The sequence below is a fragment of the Canis aureus genome, chromosome 8 (assembly GCF_053574225.1).
Source record: "Canis aureus isolate CA01 chromosome 8, VMU_Caureus_v.1.0, whole genome shotgun sequence".
Lineage (NCBI taxonomy): Eukaryota > Metazoa > Chordata > Mammalia > Carnivora > Canidae > Canis > Canis aureus.
This window is the reverse complement of record NC_135618.1, coordinates 18,957,539-18,981,916: the sequence shown is the minus strand read 5'-3', so window position 1 is coordinate 18,981,916 and position 24,378 is coordinate 18,957,539. Positions and strand designations below refer to the sequence as shown.

General features: G+C 38.0%; 1 protein-coding gene across 4 annotated transcripts in view; it reads right to left on the bottom strand.

Moving 5' to 3' along the window:
- ZNF326 (zinc finger protein 326) overlaps positions 1–24,092 on the bottom strand; it is a 37,863-nt gene extending 13,771 nt beyond the window's left edge. Inside the window, exons 1-7 of one of the 4 annotated variants that reach the window (XM_077905357.1) lie at positions 23,933–24,092; positions 21,541–21,585; positions 14,567–14,602; positions 14,360–14,471; positions 11,833–12,238; positions 9,239–9,437; positions 4,627–4,738 (exon numbers count right to left, since the gene is read on the bottom strand). In XM_077905357.1, coding sequence (XP_077761483.1) covers positions 4,627–4,738; positions 9,239–9,437; positions 11,833–12,238; positions 14,360–14,471; positions 14,567–14,602; positions 21,541–21,585; positions 23,933–23,948 — 926 coding nt within the window. In that variant the 5' untranslated portion in view covers positions 23,949–24,092. Of the gene's footprint in view, positions 1–4,626; positions 4,739–9,238; positions 9,438–11,832; positions 12,239–14,359; positions 14,472–14,512; positions 14,603–21,540; positions 21,586–23,932 lie in introns of those variants that run through there. The other 3 variants (XM_077905358.1, XM_077905360.1, XM_077905361.1) reach the window with 3 other exon arrangements.
- Positions 24,093–24,378: the final 286 nt, after the last annotated feature.

The window sequence follows — 24,378 nt, the reverse complement described above, 5'->3', positions numbered from 1 at the left end:
TTACATTTTCAACCCCCACTAGATTCATTTTCAATCTACACAGCTTGCCATTTCCTGAATATCAATGAAATGTCCGTTTCTTTGCTATGACCTCGAGCCATGTCCTCCATCTGGGCTGCCAAACAGCTCCTACGCAATCTTATCCTTCATGAATCAGTTCAAATACTGCCTCCATCCATGTCCCTGATTTTCCTGCACTCCTACACTACACTCCTGCACTCCTAGTGTTCTCTTGTAAGACACTTTGTACTTCTCTTTTGGCACTCTTCCCCACATACTGTTGTCTGTCTGTACTTCTCACACCTCTGTCCCCTTCCCCCCCAGATTCGCTTATTATACTGAAAGCATTCAATTATCCAAAAAGAACACATCATAAGAATAGTTATGTACTGTCAATCTCTTATCCTCCTAAATCAAAGCAAAACTGCTGATAAATTAAAATAATTTTAGACTATTTTACATGATTCTTCTCCTTAAATGACAATTTAATTGAACTGACATTCTTTGGTTTATATCATCAGATTTATATTTAAAGTTATGGAGGAAACAGCTACATGAAAGTTCAGTTCTTCCATTTTCTCCAAGTCCACATTTATTATATTAACATGGGTATATTCTATCCAAAGCTACAATTTTTAAAGGGGGAAGTATTCATAGGGTAAATACAAAAATTAATCTTATAATGTAAAATCATCTTCAGATTCCTACGCGCCTGAAAGAGTTCGTTTTAATTTGTTCCCACCCCTGTCAAAAGAAGGAATTCTACCCACAGTGGCAGAGAAAGATACCACAAAGACCAAAAATAGCTGCTTCTTAAAACTAGAACTTCTTTTCATAGGTTAATTCTTAAAAAGCTTAATCCTATTGTTTCTCAAGTCCCAACAAATTATGAGTAACAAATCAGAAAGAACATGGGAAAAAAGTTATTAAAGTTGGACACAAAGATTATGTAAGTACAACATTATACAAGAGGACCTTTGAACAACAAGAGTTTGCAAAGCACAGGTTCCCTGTATGCAGATTTTTTTACAGCACAGTTCTGTAAATGTATCTTCTCTTCCTTAGGATTTTCTTAATATTTTTTTTCTCTAGTTTACTTTATTGTAATAGAGTGTATAAAACTATAACATACTAAATATGCGTTAAATCTACGGTTTGTGTTATCAGTAAGGCTTCTAGTCAACAGGTGGCCATTAGCAGTTTTTTGGGAACCCAAAATTACACATGGATTCATGAATGTGTGGAGGGTTGGCACCCCTAACCCCCATGTTGTTTATGGGCCCCCTATAATAACGAGCTTGCTAAAATCAAAGACAGTCTAAGCAAACAAAAAAATCTGGGAATTAAGACGCAAGTGAATTTTCTTTTACTATATTTTACATAAATAAAATCAACATAATGTTTTACTACATTAAAACCAAATAGTGAGAATCCCTGGGTGGCTCAGCGGTTAAGCGCCTGCCTTCAGCTCAGGGCATGATCCTGGAGTCCCGGGATTGAGTCCCACATCAGGTTCTCTGCATGGAGCCTGCTTCTCTCTCTGCCTGTGTCTCTGCCTCTCTCTCGCTGTGGGTCTCATGAATAAATAAATAAAATCTTAAAAAAAAAAAAAAAAAAAACCACCACCAAGTAGTAACAAAGAATATCCTGTTTAAGACGAAAGAAAAGGGACAATTTAAAACGTATCTCCACAAAAAGGTCTGTAGATGTTGCTCTTAAAATGTTATCTTCAGAACTAACAAAGTTTTAAACATCTAGAAAATTCACTAATGTGTAATATTTCATTCCCCTCAGGCTACACAAAACAAATTAACTTTTAAAGAGCAAAACTAGGGCAGCCCGGGTAGTTCAGCGGTTTAGCGCTGCCTTCAGCCCAGGGCCTGATCCTGGAGACCCGGGATCGAGTCCGTCAGGCTCCCCGCATGGAGCCTGCTTCTCTCTGCCTGTGTTTCTGCCCCCTTCCCCAACCCCGCCCCGTGTCTCTAATAAATAAATAAAATCTAAAAAAAAAAAAAAAAAAAGCAGAACTACATTCTGAATAGAAAATACACTGAATTTACTTTTAAAATTTTATAATCTAGGGATCCCTGGGTGGCTCAGCAGTTTAGTGCCTGCCTTTGGCCCAGGACGCGATCCTGGAGTCCCGGGATCAAGCCCCGCGTCAGGCTCCCAGCATGGAGCCTGCTTATTCCTCTGCCTGTGTGTCTCTGCCTCTATCATTAATAAATAAAATATTTTTTAAAAAAAAGTAAAATAAAATAAATAAAATAAAATAAAATATAAAATAAAATAAAATAAAATAAAATAAAATAAAATAAAATAAAATAAAATAAAATAAAATAAAATAAAATTTTATAATCTTGGGACACCTGGGTGGCTCAGAGGTTGAGCCTCAGCCTTCAGCTCAGGCCTTGATCCTAGTTCAGGGATGGAGTCCTGCATTGGGCTCCCTGAGAGGAGCCTGTTTTTCCCTCTATGTCTCTGCCTCTGTGTGTCTCTCATAGATAAATAAAATCTTTTAAAAATAAAATAAAAATAAAATTTTATAATCTTTATTTTCCTAACATAAGTAGTAATTTCAGAGAAAGATGTTGAAAAATTTATCAATTTCTGCCCTTTAAAAAAGTTTTCTTTTAGACTTTTTCATGCATATTTTACATGTTGTATATGTAATTTTTTTCTATTTTGCCTGTTTTCTCCATGTTACTACAGGTTTTATAACCTTCATTTTCAAGAATGGCCTATGAACCCATAAAGGCAAGTGTCAAAACTTAAACATACTTGACTACTTATAATCGCTGGTATTTGTTTCATGTTTGGAGCTACTATAAATAATGCTATCATTGGCACCTCTTTAGATTAAACTGAAACACTTTTATATTATTTTCTTAGAACACAGACTATAAAAAAATTCAAGACATTTTAAAAAACTGCTAAATTGGGGGCATCTAGGTGGCTCAATCAGTTAAGCTTCCAACTCTTGATTTCAGCTCAGGTGAGGATCTCAGGGTCGTGACATCAAGCCCTGTGTTGCGCTCACTCCAAGTTGGGCATGGAGCCTGCTTAAGATTCTCTCTCTCTCCTTCTGCCCCTCCCTCTTTCCCTCTTAATAAATAACTAACCTACTAAACTGCTTCCCAGTAATTATAATCATATTATTTGGTTACTAGCAAAATTATAATAGTGCGCTTTGACTGTATCCTTGTTAGTAAATCAATATTGTTTTTCCCCTCACTAATAAAACACCATGCTATTATTTAAATTTCTAGTTTATCTTACAATGAGTTTCAACATTTTCCATAAAATTATTACATAGCTGTTGTTCCTTCAGCCAATCAACACTGGTTGGGGGATGCTGATGGCTCAGCGGTTGAGTGTCTGCCTTCAGCTCAGGTCCTGATCCCAAGATCCAGGATCCAGGATTGAGTCCCGCACCAGACTCCTTGCGGGGAGCCTGCTTCTCCTTCTGCCTGTGTCTCTGCCTCTCTCTCTCATGAATAAATAAAATCTTTAAAAATAAAAATAAAAAACACTAGTTGGGGGCACCTGGGGGGCCCAGACAACTAGGCATCCTGCTCTTGATTTCAGTTCAGCTCATGATCTCAGGGTTGTGAGACTGACTGAGTCCCACATCAGGCTTCTTGCTGAACACAGAGCCTGCTTAAGATTCTCTCTCCCTCTGCCTCTACCCCCACTCTCCCTCACCCTTTCCCTCGGAAAAAAAAAAAAAAAAAAATACTAATTGGATGACATTTATCTTAGACATTAATCATTTCTTATGTTTATGTTTTCCAAGTCCATTTGCTTTCAAGTTTTAAATTTTTATTTAAATTAATGTGGTCATTATTTCCTTTATAATTTACTCTGTAACTTTTAAGCCTAGAAAGAAAAGACTTCTGCAGCAATTATTTATAAATATTCTATTTTAGTTTCCTGTTATTTTCCATTGTATATGTTCTTTAATCCACCTGGATTCATCTTCACTGGTATAAGAAGATCTAAACTATTTTTCTTCTTATTGTTCAGCTGTTCAATTTTTTTTAAGTAGTTTTACTTCTGTTTCCAACCTCTTTTTTATTATATATTCTTACATATAATACATATGTTTACAAGTTAACAATTCTATCATACTAATAACCTTTTCCTAGGACCACATACAGCTTTCTAATGTTTCAATTATCTAGAAAAGTTAGTACACCTCCTCATGTACTCTTCTTTTACCTAACCTTTGGAATCAAGATTGATGACACCTGTTATATTTCTAATATTTAATTTTCCTATCCAAGAATATCACTGTCTCCCTGTACTCAAATCTCAAGAAGACTTTGTGGTTTCCTTCATGTTATGACATGTATTTCTTTTTAAGAATACCGTATTTTCAAGTATTTTTTATTTTTAGAATATCATTGAGTGGAACTCTTTTTTCTTATGTTTTCTAAATGGTGACTGCACATAAATACCAAAAATCTTTTATCAAACCTTTTCATTTGAACCTCATGAATTTTTTCACATTCCAGTTGATGTATCTGCACTTTCTAGGAAAATGTTTTTGTTTGTTTGTTTGTTTTGTTTTTTAGGAAAATGTTTTTTAATGAGACCAATTTTCAGACTCTACTAAATACAAACCTGTATCCATCTCCGTATTTCTCACTGTTTTTTTCTCTTCTGCGCCTTTGTTTCTCTCGTCGAGCCTCAATTCGTCGCTTTTCTTCTTCTTCATTTTTAGGATCAGTTTTTGCTAGAGTATCAGCAAAAGTCAAAACTAAAAATCACTTTTCCATTCTCCCTTTTAAGTTTCCACTTCATAAAGTATAGACATGCAAGGTTTACTTGGTGACTACAATCTAAATTGAACTCACCAGAGATTAACCAGTATTTCTGAAATTTCATTCATTTGAATACCATTATCATGAATTCAGTGCTTTCAGATATTTTCATGTTCATATGACAAACTACATAGTAATCACAATTGTAGAAGTCAGTCTGTGAATCACCTACTATAGTACTAATCAGTCATTAACAATAAAATTACCCAGAAATACTTTTTAAAAATGCACAAGCCCTGGGGCATATGGGTGGCTCAGTTGGTTAAGCCTCTGACTTTTGGTTTCAGCTCAGGTCAGGATCTCAGGGTTGTGAAATCGAGCCTGTGTCAGGCTCTGAGCTCAGGAAAGAGTCTGCTTGAGATTCGCCCCCCTTCCTCCCTGCTCCTCTTCCCACTTTTTTTTTACTTGTGCTCTCTCTCAAATAAATAAATAAATAGATCTTCAAAAAAAATGCACATACCCTTATCCACCTCTTCCCTAAATCCTTATTTAAGGTGGAATCAGAACATCTATCAGTTTTAAAAGGCTTCTCACATGACTCAGATTCAGAGTTTTGTCTTGAGTGTTGTATTTATCATTAGGAGGTATCGTTGAGGATACAGTATTGTCCCAGTACACAGAATCTCCTTTAGAGGACAAAGTTAAGTTATTTTTCATGGTTTCTGGTACCAGGATAAGGTGTGCTTCCTCTGGAAAATTAATCTTTTTGCTTTTGCACTAAATTTAATCTTTTGCTTTTAATTTTGTGGACATGACAACTCCAGAAATAGTCACATTTCCTTCTTTACATTGTTAAAAAAAAATCAAAAGCCAATCTGAAAATACAATTAAGAAACCATTTGTTAGTATCAACAAGACTAAAAGAAGTATAGAACTTATACTTCAAAAACTATAAAACATTGTTGAAAGAAGTTAAAGATCTAAATAAATGGAAAAACTAAATAAATGATGGTTCAGAGATCTGAAAACATTGTTAAGATGGTTATACTCCTCCCAAATTTATCTACAGATTTAGCACAATCCCGGTCAGAATTCTGACTTCTTCACAAAAAAATGACAAGTTGATTCTAAAGTTCACAGCGGGGGCAGTCTGGGTGGTTCAGTGGTTTAGCGCCGCCTTTGGCCTAGAGCATGATCCTGGAGTTCCGGGATCGAGTCCTACATCAAGCTACCTGCATGGAGCCTGCTCCTCTCTCTGCCTGTGTCTCTGCACCTCTCTCTCTCTCTGTCTTCTCATGAATGAATAAAATCTTAAAAAAAAAAAAAAAATCTATTTTAGAAAGAAAGAAAGAAAGAAAGAAAGAAAGAAGAAAGAAAGAAAGAAAGAAAGAAAGAAAGAAAGAAAGAAAGAAAGAAAGAAAGAAAGAAAGAAAAAGAAAGAAAGAAAGAAAGATCATTCACAGGGAATAGCAAGGGATCTAAAATAGTGGAAACAATCCTTTAAGGAGAAACAAAATAGAAAGACTCACACTATGACTTCAAAACTTGCTACAAAGCCATGGTAATCAAGACCTTGTGGTATTGGCACAAGGACAGATATATAGATATATAGATCAGAAGTGAGAAACCAGATATATAGATCAGAAGTGAGAAGCCAAAAATAAATTCGTGTAACTATGGTCAGCTGGTTTTTAGCAGGGATGCCAAAATTACTCTGTTGGCAGAGAACAGTCTTTTCAACAAATGGTACTGGGCAACCAGATAGCCACATGCAAAAGTGACAGTGCAAGACCTAAATGCAAAAACTGTAACTATAAAACTCTTAGAAGAAAATACAGGAGTGTATTTTCATGACTTTGGAATATGGCAAGGAATTCTTTAGAAAACCAAAAGAATTGAGCAACAGGGACACCTGGGTGGTTCAACGGTTGAGCATCTGCCTTTGGCTCAGGGTGTGATCCTGGATTCCCGGGACCAAGTCCCATATTGGGATCCTTGCATAGAGCCTGCTTCTCCTCCCTCTGCCTGTGTCTCTGCTTCTCTTTCTGTGTCTCTCATGAATAAATAAATAAATAATCTTAAAGGAAAAAAAAAAAGAACTGAGCAACAACAAAAAAAATAGACAAATTGAACTTTATCAAATTTAAAAACTTTTGTGCTTCAAAGGATACTATCAGAAGAGTAAAATGGCAACTCCAAGTAGGAGACAAAATTTACAAATATGAATACATCTGAAAAGTGACCTGTCTCTAGAATATATAAAGAACTTTGGCAACTCAATAAAAAGAAAGCCCAACTGAAAAGTGACCAAAGCATCTCAACAGGCATTTTTCCAAGAAAAATACATGAATAGCCAAAAGCAAATGAAAAAAAATGCCCTTCCATTAATCACCAGAGAGAAATGTAAATCAAGACCACAATAAGATGCCACTTTATACTACCTCCATGGCTAGAATCAAAAAGACTGGTTAGTCTTTAGTGAGGATACAGAGAAATTAGAAATCTCATACACTGTTGGTGGGAATGTAAAATGGTGCCAGCTCCTTTGGAACACATGCTGTTCCTCAAATGATTACACAATTACCGTATGACCCAACAATTCATTTCTTAGATATATCTAGGATATATGAAACGAAAACATGTGCTCACACAAAAACTTATACACAGATATTTACAGCAGCATTATTCATGGTAGCCAAAAGGTAGAAGTAACCCAATTACCCATCAATGAATGAATGGATAAAGAAAATGATATATCCATACAATGGAATTATTTCCAGCCATAAAATGGAATGAAGTACTGATACATGCTGTAACTTGGATGAATCTTGGAAGATTATGCTAACTGAAAGAAGCCTATCACAAAAGTCCACATTCTACATGACTTTTTTCATGTGAAAGTCTAGAATACAGAAATCAATAAAGGTAGAAAGTAAATTAGTGGTTGCTCTGGGCTATGGGGTATGAAGGGGATAATGCTTAAAGGGTACCCGGTCTCTGTGAGGTGATGAAAATGTTCTCAAATTGACATGGTGATATTTGCATATATCTGTGAATACACTAAAAACCAGTGAGTTACAGACTTTAAACGGGTGAATTGTAGGGTTTGCAAATCATAGCTCAGTAAAGTCTTTTTATAAAAAAAAGTTCAGAAGCAGATTACTGTTCCTTATCTATGTTGTTCTATTTTATTTTTTAACTTTATAATGTATTTCTATATGAAATCAAGTACATTTGACCAAATTAGATGAAGTCAAGGACCTACCTAAATAAAAGCTCAGGAAACCTCTTTTTCGGCACTCTTTATGAAAACATGTAGCAGTAAAACAACATACACCAAATATTTTGTCTATTTTTACTTGCACACTGAATTACTTATTATTTTTTTATATTTATTTTTGCCTTGATGACTGAAAAGTACTGTCTGTGTCTTTCCAGATAAGGTGAAGTGTGAGTCTTCCTATTTTATTTTTTTCTTTAGGATTGTTTCCACTATTTTGGATCTCTTGCAATTCCCTGTGAACTTTAGAATCAACTGGTCAATTTTTGCAAAGAAGGTAGAATTCTGATCTCTGAACCATTTATTTAGTTTTTCCATTTATTTGGATCATTAACTTCTTTCAACAATATTTTATAGTTTTTGAGGCATAAGTTCTACACTTCTTTTGTTAAATTTATTCCTCAGTATTTAGCCTTAATGCTAACACAAACGAAATGTTTTTAAAGATTTATTTATTTGAGAGAGAGAGAGAGAGAGAGCGCGCGCGCGCATGCGCACCAGCAGGGGAAAACGGAGAGGGAGAGAACCACGCTCCCTGCTGAGCAGGGAGTCCGATGCAGGGCTCAATCCCAGGAACCCTGAGCTAAGATCATGACCTGAGCCAAAGGCAAGACACTTAACTGACTAAGCCACCCAGGTGCCCCTTAATTTCATTTTCAGATTGGCTTTTGATTTTTTAACACTGTAAAGATGGAAACATAACTATCTCTAAGAGTTGTCATGCCCACAAAATTAAAAACAAATTAATTTTCCAGAAGAAATACACCTTTTCCTGGTACCAAAAACCATGAAAATATATGAATAGCCCCTTTGTCCCTTAAGGGGATTCTGTGTAATGGCACAATACTACATCCTCATCGATACCACCCAACAATAAATATAATACTCAAGACAAAACTTTGAATCAAAATCATGTGAAAAGCCTTTTAAAACAGATGTTCTGATTCTATCCTAAATAAGCATTTAGGGAAGAGGGGTGAACAAGGGAATGTACATTTTTAAAAAGGATCTCTGGGTAATTTCAATGTTCGTGATCAATTAGTAACTATACTAGGTGATTCACAGATCTAGTTTCTACAATTGTAATTACTATGCAGTTTGTCAAATGAACATGAGAAAATTATCTAAAAGCACTAAACTTTTTAAAAATTGGAAGTACCTTAAGCCACATCAGTTATGTTTTCTTACTTACTGGGTGATTTGCTGAGGCTCATCTTCTCCACAGGCTTTGTCAGCTTGGGTTTCTTGATAAAGGTTCCACCAGGCTTATTAAATGGTTGCATCATTTTTCTCTTTATTCCTCTTGCAGCAGCAACTGTCACATTGGTGGGTTTGTTTTGATAGTCAACAACAATTCCAGGTCTATGAATGCTTCCAAAATCACTCATATGCTGCAAATTTGTGAAATCAAGAAACATTAGCATAACATCCAAAGATAAAGTATGAATTCACACAAATTTTATGTGTTACCTATCTAATAATTTTCACCTGAAAATTCCCCAGAATGTAACTAAATTTTACATGTCCACTCTGAATAAACACATTGAAAGGCTTTGTAAAATTATTACATGAACCCAAATCCAGTGAATTAGTATTTTTATTTCCAGTAGAACAAATATGGATACTTCCTATTTTTTAAATTTTTACCATTCAAAATTACTTGAGATCATAAACAACATATGTGCCTGTCAGAATATTACCACTTGTACAACTCTCTGACAACTCCTCTTCAGAGTTCCTAATTGATGTTTTCCCATGAAAAGACCTTAAAAGACATCTTTATTTCACTAAAACCTGGCTTAATACTAAGATGCATAAAGAAGACCATATTTGAAGTCTGAAGTAAAAAAGATCCAGAAATCACTTAGGATTTCTCCCTGTTGAAAAAGGGAATGAGAAAGCGAGATGGAACATTAGTATGAAATAGGAGAGTTAAAGCATAACCATGCATCAACTTCCAGGACACACTTCAGATAAAGAATTACATCTGACGTTCCATTCACATTCTTACCTAGAGAAACATATTCTGACCCAGAAGCCCAAGAAGTGAAAGTTTACAGACGAAGAGTCATGCAACCAAACGACTCTTGTGTCCCTTCCTCTTCTCCTGTCATTAACAAAATCCACTACACCAAGAGGCCACATGTCCATAGAAATTTATTCTGCTAATCTTACTTTTAGAAGATAAAGATTGAGGAGTAATCTGAAGAGAAGGATCCAGTGGGAATTGTACAAGTGAAGATTAAAAAAGAAAGTCCTGTTGGTTCATCTACTTCATTAACAGGAGGAAAGAAAGAAAAGTCCATTCACACTTGAATGGTGAACACAAAGTACAGGAATGCCTGTTTTTCTATTGTGAAAACAAAATTAATGTTTGAAGTCTCATTAAGAAAAAAATCATTTGCCTAAAGTAATACAAAGCATGGAAAATGTTATGCATTTTTAAAATTTTCAAACTGGAATTGATTTTCAATTTCAAAAGCCAAAGCCTATTACCCCAACAATTTTCAATTAACCTACAGTCACTAATTATGGTGGAATAGCAACATATCAGTTGCTTACATTTGTGTATTATACTTAGGAATCCCTATCTAACCTAGGAGACTTGAATAGATTAGTGTTACCAGATAATTTATAGAATCACATTAGAAATATCTTCATTAATTATCCATTAAAGGTGCAATGCATTTTACATAAGTAAAGGGTAACTGTTATAAGTGCAAAATTTCTACACAAAAGTAACAAACTACACTCATGTACCAAAGGCTAATAAAAACGTGTGCCCTACTACATATTTTTTATCAGAAGTTCTTTCCTCTGCAAAGAGAGAATATTAAGAGTAACTGACTTAAAAAAAGAAACAAAAACCCCCAAAACCCCAAAAAACAACATTTCTTACATTAAAGCAAGAATACAATATCCTTCATAGACCAAACTACAAAACTCCACAATCTACATACACTTAACTAGGTAAAATTTCATGTCCACCAAGTTACCTAAGAACGTAAGTCATTATCTTTATACTATGTCCTGAAATAAAACACTTGAAGACTAGTATATTTACTCGTGTAAGCAATAATTTATAAACTATTACTTCCTAGGAAGGAGCCAGAGACATGTTTGTACAGGTAGGAACTTACTTCTCAATAGTAAAATCTTATGACACAAGGGAAAACAGAACACCCAGCAACAGGACATATATTAAGAGAGTGAGTTAGTAATTAAACTGACCACAAATCATTCTACAACCTATTAAACATATCAACTTCTTCACCATGTAAACATGGCTAAGCTACCCTCATCTATCCAGCTTTTAGTCCTTTGTGTTTAATGTGAAATATGGAGCTCTGAAGAAATTCTATGTGCTAGAGTTATAGCAGCAAAGTATAAACATTTTTTCATACATTGCACCTTTAACCTACTCAAAAACTCCAAAGGGTTCAGTTACCTTTTACAATAATCCAAGAACTGTCCCACCAGCAAAGTTGCTAGTGTTTACAAGGAAAAATGCAACTCCTTTTAACCCCTTTTAGACCAAAACCTAATATCCTCACCTTTTTAATAAAGGGAGATTTGGCAAAACTTACAATCATCTTACACTGCCACTTATTTTCTGAAGTGCTGGAAAAACTTTTACAGGCAACCTAAGAATTATGCTTATGATTCAGCTTTTGCTTTAAAATACACTGGGATGAACAGTGTTTATTCTAGATGAAAACCATGGTCTTGAAAGGGTTTAAAAGAGTGACTAGTGAAAAGAATCTGAAAAGATTCTGTTGTACTTACTCCTCGGCCTCGGCCTCTGCCTGTTGATGGTCCTCCAAAAGCATCATAGTTTCTGCTTCCAAACGTACTTTCAGGATAAGCAGGCGTTCCTCTCCCCCGAGAGCCTACAGGTGCAGGCTTCATATGGGGTGAAGAAAAACTGCTGTAGGAAGAGTAATTCTCTCTTCCTCTGTCCTCCATAAACCCAGGCCTCAATTTTGAACGGGAGTAAGGTGCTTCCCAGCTAGACCCGCCCTGGTTTCTACCTCCGAAAGAGTCAAGGCTATTCCGGTAGGAGCTCTCAAATCGACCACCATAACTACCTCCGAAGCGGCTTTGTTCGGGTTCATTAAAACCATAGCCAGATCTGTACAGATCTCGCCCACCCAGAGAAGACCTGGAGTCGTAAGACTCATAAGGTCCAAACCTGGAAAAGTTGCACAGTGAGGGAAAAAACAAAAGTAAGCTTACTAATGTTAGACAATTCAAAAGACAAATTATCAGATGACATTTATCAACTAAAATTCATTTATACCATACTGGTTTGCACAGTTCTACTTTTATTCACACCTGATTAGGGCTGGGCAGTTCAACATGAGACCAGATAGAAAGCTATCTGAGTCAGTTTTTAGATATGAATTGAGGTAAGTAAACCTTAGCTTAAAAATCTGCTTTATAGCAGCTTTTCTATTTTATTAAGATTTGTCTGTCAGTATTTAAGCCCAGCCCTAGTCTTGGAAAAAGTCATTTACTAAAGTTCACAAACTACTCAAACTTTCTTCGAATCCATCCCTAGTAATGGAAAATATCAAATATTTACAATATTTTGGCTTTCAATAGGGACACAAATTGAAGACTACACCAATATAAGCTATTTGTGACACAGAAGAGATCCTTTTGCACCCCTAATAATCTATATCACAAAACTGCTTCATTGTGTCTACAGCAGTCAAAATTTGGAGAATTATCTCTGGTTAAGAAAATTTTATATCCTGCCCAACTTTGGGTAAGGACAATAATCAATCCTCAGTTACTTTCCACTTGTAGACTAGCAAATCTAACAAATCTAGAAGAATAAGCACATAAAATAGAACATAAAGTAAAAGACCACCAACATATACCCTCTGCATATAAATTTTCAAGGCAGATGAGAAAGAATACATTTTATGTCTTCAATAATTTAAAAAATTATTTCCTGGCAGGAAATTATCACATAAAACTACTCTAAAAAAGGGGAGCACACAGTCTCCTCAAGGTTTTAATAGAGTCAACAGAAGACACAAATCATCTTACTTCTCACAAATCCAAAGCATGGATTACAAAAGTTGCTTGATATCTTACAACATAGTTTTATAAAGGCCCACAATTACACAGGAGATAAATGATAACATCTACATAGTTTATACACATCACATTTACAATGCAATAGGGCAATAACGGATATATTTAAACATTTAAATGTGTTACATTACTTCAATTATTTACAAACCACTAAATAGAATGTACTATTTACTTCTGAATTCTGGTAACCATATAAAAATTATTTCTCCTCCCAACTCTTTTTTAAAACATCTATCACATAAGCAAAATTGTTGTATCTTTTTATTTTCTTGATTTTCCTCTACTATAAACCATAATGGCACACTTGAAGCAGAAAGAAGGAATGTAAAGCATCTTTTGGTCCATCCTTAAGGAATCCGGTTCCTTCAACTTATGAAGAAGGAGGCTAGTTTCAAGTGTTTCCTAACTAGTTATATTTAGTAAAAATATCTGTGCCTCAAAAGGTACACCCCCTTTGCCTGAAATGTAGTTAAACCTAAGGTCTATACTTAACTAGTGTTGAGCTTTACACAGTATCAACAGTAAAATATAAAAACAATATAAACTCTAGTGCATTAAAATAAGTGAAGCTATAGTATTCAGAGCTTTGATACAATGCTCCTAACTAGAGCACAGTGTTTTTGGCATAAGGAGTATCTGCCAATAAATAACCTAGACATGAATTTAAAGAATGTTTTATTATTACAATAAGCTCTTACTACAACTTACTCTGAAATTAAAAGAATAACTATCTTAAATGTTTCTCAGAAACTGAATGTTGCTAGACTGGTTCATTTAAACCCATTCCAGTCAAAACCTGCTTTGCTGCTTTACAGAACACCCTCAATTAAAATAGATACTTTTAAAGCTCATAAAGAAAAAAACTTGACAAAGAATATTTCCAGTAACATTTTTTATCATTTGTTCAGAACATTCTGAATGATAAGGAATTAAAAATAAGTAAAATAAAGGGTTCACTACTGAAGATGGAAAATCTTACTCTATATTAATATGAAAATAGCTACTTGCAGTTTTCCTAAAATAATGTCTGCCAGTGACCCTGAGATAATTTTTATAACCATTAATTAACACCTTTATACATTTAAGGTGATTATTCAATACCAATATTGAAATTCAAGTATCATAACATGCCTAAGGAATACTTAAATTAAAATATCCAGAATCTTATAGTTATCTAATTATTTGGCCAAGTGATTAAGCAATTTACCTGCTACCCCCACCACCACCACTGTGATTGTCCATGCCATATGACTGGTTTAGGTAGGAGTCCATGGATCTTTGACCCCCATAGGATCCATGGCCATAGTCACGGTCCATCCCTATAAAGAGTTTAAAAAGAAAAAAATTAAATGTCGCTCACCTTTACTGGCACCCAAAAGAAGAATTTTTAGATAAATATCCTTGAATGTCAGACCTCCATATGATCCGGGGCCATAATCACGATCCATTCCTACAACAGAGTCAATAACAAAAGGTCAGTAAGATATACCATTCTTCTTGGGAATTTTGCATAAAACACAAGATACTCACACCAATTGTCTGAGATACTAATTCATCATTAACATTTAAGATAAACTCATACTAGACATGGAAGGAAAAAATTCACAGAGAATAATCTACTGAAAAAACAGATTTGCTAAGAAAATTTAATTGCCCAAAAAAACATTATCAACTTAAAAAAGTTCTATGTCAGAATTATTTTCAATTTAACCAATATTTATTTGACAGAGTACTACTTACAGGTTCTATATTAGAATTACATAGTATGTAATCAATAATAATTCCAATTCTCAAGAAAAGTCAGCATTGACTATTGTCAAAAAGAACAATTTTTGTTTTTAGTTTTTGCATCTAACTGCTCTCAAAATGTCAAAAACCCAGAGGCAGCCACATTTTCAACTCGCCTAATTTCAATTTGTTCATAGATTAACTGAAACAGACATTTTTAAAAAGTAAAATCATGGAGTGGGGGCCAATTTACGGTACTATGCCTTTAAGTAATAATGACAATAAACATTTAAATCCTCAAATACTAAGAATAAAAGGAATGAATGTGAACTCTAGCAATGCAAAATACTCAAAAAATTCTAGTACATTAAGGGTACTGAGTATATTTTATTAAACTGCAATTCCACATACATTCCAACCTCTAACATGAAAAATACAACAGAAGTAATAAAATGAATTTACAATTATAAAAATGAAAAAAATTTCAAATCTTTTAGAATGTGTCCTATAAAACTTTTCAAAATCCTTCATTACCACCCTCCCCAAATTTTATGTACTAATAAATACAATAGTATAGAGAGAGCAAATACCTTTATATTTTTTAAACACTAAATTACAATCACTTAAATATTTTTGGTCCTAACAACAATGACAATAATAATGACAACAGTAACAACTTCACAAAAATATGACTCAGAATCTTGCAACTTTAAAGCTGGAAGCAACCTAAAGGATAAAATTCAATTTAATCTTCTTATTTTATAGATTAGGAGCTAAAATCCAAAGGGATGAAATGATTTTCCCGAAGATCAATAAATATCCACCCCTCTAGCTTTAACGCTGTTGCTTCTATGGGAAACGTTTTCCTCTAATACTTCCAATATCTGCTCCCTGAAATATTCTCATCTTTTAAAAGTACATTTCAAATACTAACCCTTTCAATGATACTGTCTCAGTTGAGTATCATCTCTTTCTTCTAAATATCTACACGTCTGTTGCTCTTATATAGTGCTTATGATACACTGCCAAAAGTAACAGTACTTTTCCTGCCAACGATAAAATTTGAACTTTCAAGTAAAATTTAGAATTTTATAATGCTTGTATGTACCAATATGCATGAGAGCACAAAAAGTTTATCAATATACAAAAAGTATCAACGAGCTCTTTTATCTTGTATTTTTCAACCTAAGACTTCATATGGGGTGTATAATTTACATTTTACAGCACATCTCAGTTCTAATCATCCCCACTGCGAGTGCTCAACAGTCACATGTGGCTAGTGTACCATGTTCACAGTTCTAGACTAATAAAACAGGCAATTATTTCTCTTTAGAGTTGCTAACCTATGTTATCTCAGATAGAGGGCAATTTTGAAATTGAAATAAAATTTTCAAAATAAAAAGCCTTCTTCTAAGCTTAAGATAATCTTAAGGAGTGCCTCAGGTGGCTCAGTCCGTTAAGCATCCAAATTGCTTTCACCTCAAATCATGATCTTGGGTTCAGGATATTGAACCTCACCTTGGGCTCTGCACTCAGCACAGAGTCTGCCTGGGATTCAGTTTTCCTCTCCCTCTGCCTCTCCCCTTCCTTCATGTGTGCTCTCTCTCTCAATAAATAAATAGAATCTTTTTTAAAAATAAAAAATAATAATAATCTTAAGAGTTAGGTTCAGTTAGGTACACAAAGCAAAAAGTCTTGTATTTTGTTATTTCAGCTAGTTTCAACTTTGAGCTCGCAGAGATTGCCTTTGGATACTAAATCCTTTTGTTTTTTAGTCAGTTTATTTTTATTTCACTATGGAGTCATAAATTACTAATATTTATTGAACACTGTGGAGTACACAAAAATTAGGAGAAAGAACTGCCTTTACCTAGCAATGACTTTGGCTTATTGTTCACAGTACTGTTACTATTCAGTTAACTAAAAAGAAAAAAAGGGAAAGTCTTTATACTTTATAAAGTGTGATTAGAGGAATACAGATTCTGTAAGATGACCGCTTATATATAAACAATATTCTTCCAGGTCACCAAAAGAACTTAAAAATCACTTTAAAAAATAAAACTGTAGGGCAACCAGGGTGCTCAGTGGTTTGGCGCCGCCTTCAGCCCAGGGCGTGGTCCTGGAAACCCGGGATGGAAATCCCAAGTCAGGCTCCCTGCATGGAGCCTGCTTCTCCCTCTGCCTGAATCTCTGCCTCTCTCTCTCTCTAATAAATAAATAAAATCTTTAAAAATAAAAATAAAACTGTAAGAATATAACATTGTATCTTTACTATTAAGTGAAAGTAATTCACTCAAAAATAAAACTGACCTAATATTTTAAGACAAATCTATTCTATGTTTTGATCACTCTAATCATACAAATAAGCTCAACAAATGTTAAAACTCAGTTACAACTAAATCTTAAGGAAGGAGGTGAGGACTATAATAAAAACAACTGACTCAGGATCAAAATAATTAACGAGTTATGTGACACCAGGTCTTGAATGGGACTTTTCACCATTCCCACGCTACCAGCATCCTGCTACATGCCACCAGCATCTCTCACCTACATTACAGCAATAGCCTCCTAACTGGCTTTCCTGCTTCCACTTTAACCCCCTGTTTATTCTAAGAAAACAGCCAGAATAATTCTGTTAAAGTTTAAATCACGTTCAACGCTCAGTAACTTCTTACTTGCTTCCATCTTATTCAAAGTAAAAGCCAAAGCATTGTACTGAACAAGGAAAATTTTGCTCTAATTGGGGACATCTGACCACATCTGAAAGCACTTTTGGTTGTCACAACCAAAGGGCAAGTGCTGCTTACATCAAGTGCAAAGGCCAAGGATCCAGCTAAACAGTCTACAATGCGTAAGACATTCCCCACAACAGAGAATTATCTAGTCCAAAATGTCAATACTGCTGAGGTTGAGAAATCCTGCCCTATATAATCCACTTCTTAACTTCATCATCTACTATTCCCCCCCTTATCACTCCACTCCAGGTATACCAGGCCCCTTGCTGTTCCTAGAATACAGTTAAGTATGCAGCCATTTTGGCACCTGCTGCTCCATCTGCCAGGAATGCTCTTCCTCTGTATCTGCACTTCTCAATCCCTCCACTCTTTCAGGTCTTTATTTTCTATCATCTCTCAGATATAAACAAATTACCTTTAATTTTCAATGCCTCAGGCTACAACTCACCACTCTAACCTAGTCTTAAGACTATTCAGCAAAAATCACCTGCTCTAGTCAAAACATTCTTCTTAAGTCTAGGGGCTCCTGGGTGGCTCAGTTTGTTAAGTATCCAGGTCTTGATCTCAGGATCATGAGTTCAAGCCCCATATTGGGCTCCACGCTGGGCATGGAGCCTACGTAAAACAAAACAAAACATTCTTTTTTTTTTTTTTTAAAGATTTATTTATTTATTCATGAGAGACACACAGATAGAGAGGCAGAGACACAGGCAGAGGGAGAAGCAGGCTCCATGCAGGGAGCCCGATGTGGGACTTGATCCCGGGTCTCCAGAATCATGACCTGGGCTGAAGGCGGCGCTAAACCACTGAGCCACCCAGGCTGCCCAAAACAAAACATTCTTAAGTCTCTCTGAGGCACAATGTACTCAGCCCTACCTTTATTTCTGCTTTCCCTCTATCTGGAATACTCTCCCTTTTTTTGTCTGCAATTTACATAAAAAGAGTTACTATGAAGCAGGAAGGAAACATGGAAACACTAGAAACACAACTTTCTTCCCGAGAAATGGTGTGGAGGAAATCTGGAACTTGATATGCTTTCCAGGACCTTTTACTTCATCTTAGTCACGGGAAAATACAATGCTAACAATGAATTATAGTGTGGCTTCATTTGGTAACTACACATCTTTTACTTTCTACATCTTCTTAATAAGTCTTTCCCCAACACACACCTACCACCACCACCACCCCTCTCCTCCATTTTTCCCCTAAGCAATTATTACCATCTAACACACGATATGTTACTTTATTTTGTTTACCTTATATTTCATCCCACTAGACTGTATACTCTCCACAGAGGCAAGAATATTTATTCATTGCTATATTGCCAGCTCCTAGAATAGTATCTGATATATAGCATTCACTCAAGAAATATTTGTTAAATGAAGTCAAATTATATCTCTGAAATTAAAATCCTCATTTATAAAATGTAGATAACCTAGACCTCAAAGTATTGTCAATAATGCTCTTTAACCAACAGTGCATTCCAAAATCATTCAGAGTACTTTTTCATGACATGAACAACCAAAGACCACTTGTCTAAAAATTAAGATTCAAGAGGACCAGAGTATGAGAAACATTCTGAAAAAGCTCTCTAGGGGAATCTAACAATCTCAGTGTTGGAATTTAAATCAAGAGGAAAAAATGAAAGTGGTAACATTAGTAAAACATTAATCCCCAAAGGCGTATGTACCCCATGTTCACTACAATTTTATTTACAATACCTAAGATATGGAAACAACCTAAGTGCCCAGTGAAGGATGAACGGATAAAGAAGATGGGGTATACATATACAATGGAATAGGACTCAGCCATAAAAACAAATGGAATCCTGCCATTTGCAACAACATTGATGGACTTTGAGGGCATCATGCTAAGTAAAGCAGATTACAAAGAAAGACAAATACTGTATGATTTCATGTGCAATCTAAACAAAACAAAACAAAACAAAACCAAGCTCATTGATACAGAGAACAGATTGGTAGTTACTAGAGCGGAGGATAGAGGCGGGCAAAGGGAATCAAGAGATACAAACATCCAGTCATAAAAAAGTAAGTCATGGGGATATAATGTATACCATGATGACTACTGATGGTAATACCTACTGATGGTAATACCATACTGTATATTTGAAACTGCTAAAAGTAAATCTTATGGGGCACCTGGGTGACTCAGTTGGTTAAGTGTCTGCCTTCGGCTCAAGTCATGATTCCAGGGTCCTGGGATCAAGCCCTGCCATCAGGCTCCCTGCTCTGTGGAGAGCCTGCTTCTTCCCTCTCTTTCTGCTCTCCCCTACTTGTGCTTTCTCTATCACTTTCTCTGTCTCTCAAGTTAATAGACAAAATCTTAAAAAAAAAAAAAAAAAAAAAAAGAATTACTGTTTTCATTTCCCAAGTTTAGGGTCTTTAAAATCCTAATACCTAAATTTCTGAAGTGGCTATTTTAGCTAATTTTCCAGTTTTGTGTTGTTTTTTAAATTTTATTTTTAAATAATCTCTATACCAAATGTGGGGCTTGAATTTACAACTCTAAGAAGCAAGAGTCACATGCTCTATCAACTGAGCCAGCCAGGCACTCCTAACTTTCCAGATTTTAATCTACCTAAGTGTGGATACAAATCAAGCTTCCTCTGGTAATTTTATTATGTCACTCTCCTGTTCAAAACTGTATCCTTGGCACCTGAGTGGCTCAGGTGGTTAAGCGTCTGCCTTCAGCTGGTGGTGTGATCTCTGGGTAATGAGACGAAGCCCCGCATCCGGCTCCTGGCTTAGCATCCGGCTCTTGGATTAAGTGGGGAGTCTGCTTCTCCCTCTCCCTTTGCCTCTCCCCCTCCCTTTGCCTCTCCCGCAAAACTTGTGCTATCTCTCAAATGAATAAATACAATCTTTAAAAAAACAAACAAACAAGAAAATGGTTCAGGGAACCTGGCTGGCTCAGCCAGCAGAGCATGCAACTCTTGATCTTGGGGTTGTAGGTTCCAGCCCCAGGTTAGGTGTAGAGATTACTTAAAAATAAATAAAAGCTTAAAAAAAAAAACTATTCTTCAGCATTCAATATATACTGACTGCTTCCTATATTTTGAGCCTTTTTAGCTCGTATCAAGTACAAAGTTTCTCTAAATTCTTAGAGATGATACAAAGAAATTAACTGGATTGTAATCAGTTTTATAATGAAAGCACAGCTAGCTTTATTTAGTAGTATATTTGCTTCAGTTTTATTTTGTAAATATATTCTATACAACAGTTGAATTTTCCATTTCCCTGGCAATTAGGATATCTACTTCCACTCTGGGGTCTTTTTTTAACCTCACTGAATTGTTCCACGTATTTTTTTTATGTTATCATCCTGTCTGGCAGAGCCTTAACTTCAAAAACTGTCAAAATAAACAGCCAATTGTATTCTGCATGCCTCTTACGATTTTATCTACCTCGGTAGTCACAACTCTAAAGTCACGCGTAAATCAATAAATATTCAAGCTTCTTTATGTGCTTCCTCTAGACAGCTCTTTATATACTAACACATTTCAACACATTAAAGCAAATGACCTCAAAAACAAGGTCAAAATGCATTACATTAGAGGGAACATAAAACCAAGCCAATAATCCACTTAATCTACATTATTCAAAGCCTCTCATTCAGCAAAAATAACTCAGCTAGTTTCTTGTAACTCATCACTCAGAAGGTAGTCAAGCCCTAGAATAAATTAAATGAATCATAATTCAAATAAAACAAAGAGTCAAACTAATCTGAATAGCCCTAACCTTTTCTGATTCCAGATGCCTGGTTCAAATACATAATAGGACAATGTGAACATGCAACACAATGATTGAAACAAGGGAGAACTGGCTTTTTACATTATGGGCATGTAGAGAAGAACTGAAATGCATTCCCTTAACATACTTAAGAGCAAACGAAAAAGGATACTCACCATTAAAGCCCTGATAAGTATTTCTGCAAGCAGAGTGTGTGTAATCTATGAAGACACATTTAACAGAAAGAAATTAGTACATTATTAGCAAAAGCCTGAAATTACATACTCATCTATTCAAATCAAACACAATTTTTAAAATGCTATTAACTCAGTTATCTGCAAAAATGGGATATAAATAATTACAAATATTTCACATGGGAAAACATAGATCTCTTTCTCTTCATTATCTCCCCAAGAGGCAGGTTTATTATCCAAATTATGATAATGTAAAAATTAGCTTATAACACCTGATATATAATAACTACCAAGAGGAATCCAGTATTGATTTATTCAGGGTAACAAAGAGAATGTTGATAGATTATGTACCAAAAATTGCAAAACGGGCTGAGAACTGACTCTATGTAGCACATAATTTTTTCAGAGTTAATACAGTTCTTGTGCCTATTTGCTCTCTAAAGTTTTCAAGATCTTATTTGAGACTGCATATGCACATGCGTATATGTGTGCCTGTGCTGTATCTACCCAGGATGTGCCATCACCGAAATCCATATTGGCAATTTCCGTCAAAACTGACTTGGCAATTGTTAAATCCCTTAATTAATGTTACTAATAAATTAATAAAGGGCAGGAAGTGAGTACAGTGCTCACAGAATCCAGGTACACTACGCAGGATCAGACTCCGATATATTTTTAGTCAAATTCCACTCCCAAATATAGCAGTAAAGATGAAGAGGAAGCAAGAGAGAGGGGGAGTATTCTCTCACAGACACTGTTTATAATTTTTATTACTGACATTGTTTGGAATTTTAGGCTCATGGGGACAATAGAAAGCACACAAACCAAGTTTCATTTCTGTTTTTCAATTCTCTACAGAAAATGGATTCCCTGGGGAGGGGCGGGGGGAGGGGGGCCACTCCCATTGTTCCCTCCCCCCACCTCGGGAGCTTGCCCGGTGCCTTGGGTGTTGGTACTGTCAACAGACGTTAGCACGAAAACACAGTAATACATTCTTAAAGTTTCATTCCCCGCTTGGGCAGTTCGAATTCATGGTTTAAAGGTATTTATAGCAAAAGGAGTCAAAGTTCAACCAAAACAAACAAAAAATACCAGAGGGTGCTCCTCCTCGGCGCTGACCTTCCTACTATTCCGAAATGATTTTCAAGGATCCACAGAAGGGCTATCCTCCCAGTACCCCTTCCTACGCTTAGGGCTGGTCTAGCTTTAACTCTTTGTGGCATGAGACCCAATCACAGATCCAAAGATCATGTGGTCAGACTCACAGGCTGACATCACACTAGATAACGAGGGTTAAGTAAAACAGGGTTCGGGTCGGGTTTGGGGCTCACAACCAGCCCGTCAATCTGTTGCATCAGAAACGGCTGGTCGCTCAGGGTGAGGCCGGGCTTCACGGTGCAAACCCTCCCGTGCCCTCTCCCTGATCCTGTCCTTGTGGCCGCGCCTATTCTATCTTGACACCAATTGCCATAAAAGTTAGGCGAGGTAGGAAGGCAAAGGGGAGGCCCAAAATCCACTCTCCGTTGTGAGCCCGAGAACATGGTTTCAAGAACTGGCGTGAGAGACACGCCGAAAGGAACCGCTGAGAAAACCCGTGGGTTTAAACGGCCGGTCCCACGCCGTCACGGAACCTGAAGGGCGCGCGGCGCGGGCCCCGGCCCCGGCCCCTGCCCCGGCCCCGGCTGCCTGGGGCCCTGCCCACGCACAGTCCCGAGGGAAGCCGCCGCGGCTCCCAGGACGGCGCCCGCGCGGGGCCGACCTCCGGGTGGGCCGGGCGACCCCCGGGCCTCCGCTCTCCACAGACGGCGCCCAGCCCTGTCGCTCACCGACGCCCTTTAAACTCGCCGGAAGCGGAGGCGAGAGGACGGGGCTGGGACCGAGCCTCGGCCAATTCCACCCCGGGCGAGGATTTACGGCAACGGACGGGCCGGGTCGCCGCCCTGCGGGGGCGAGACCGCCGGAGGCCGGGCGGCGGAGGCCTCGCTCGGCCCTCGGCGCGACCCCGGCGAGTGCAGGCGCCGCGGCCGGGGCGGGTCCGGAGCGCGAGTCCGGGGCCCGAGGCCGTGGCGCCCCGGGCGCGCCCTTCCCCGCGGCGAGGCCGGCCCGGAGCTCCGGGGTCCTCGGCGGCCGCGGGCGCCGGGCAGGCGCGACAGGGCCCGCGGGTCCCCGCACAGGCCGATTCCGGGCCTGGGCCTGGGCCTGGGCCTGGGCCTGGGCCTGGGCCCGCGGCGGGCGGGCGGGCGGCCTCCGGGCCCGCAGAACAAAGCCCACACGGCCATCTTGAGACCGTAAACAGACCCCCGGGGCGGCCACCCCGCCTCCCTCCCGCCCGCCCGCCCGCCCGCCGCGGCGACCAGCCACAGGCTCCGCTTACCGTCCTCGAAGTCCATGGCGGAGGCTCGGGGCTCACGGGCTCGGCGGCGCTGGGCTGAGCTGTGGCCGGCGGCGAGCACCCGCGACCCGCGGCTCCTCACCACCAGTCCGCGCGACCGAGAGCGGCGCTACCGGCCCGGCAGCCGCAGGCCACAGAGAGGCTGGGGGGCGGGGCCGGCCGGCGCTGCCTCCGCCGCAGCGCGGCCCGCGATTGGCTGGCGCGGGCGGGGGGGCGGGCCGTCGGGGGGCGGGAAGCGGCTCCGCGGTGGCGCTCGCGGGTGCGGACCCGCCCGGAGCCGCCGAGGAGGAGGGAGGGAGGTGGGGACGGGAGCGCCGAGGAGCGCCCGGGGTCACGGGGACCGCGACCTGGCTGTTGCGGAAATTCTGGCCGCGGCCCGCCATGTTTGATCCTGGCAAGAGCGAAAGGATCGGGTCGGAACACCTTCC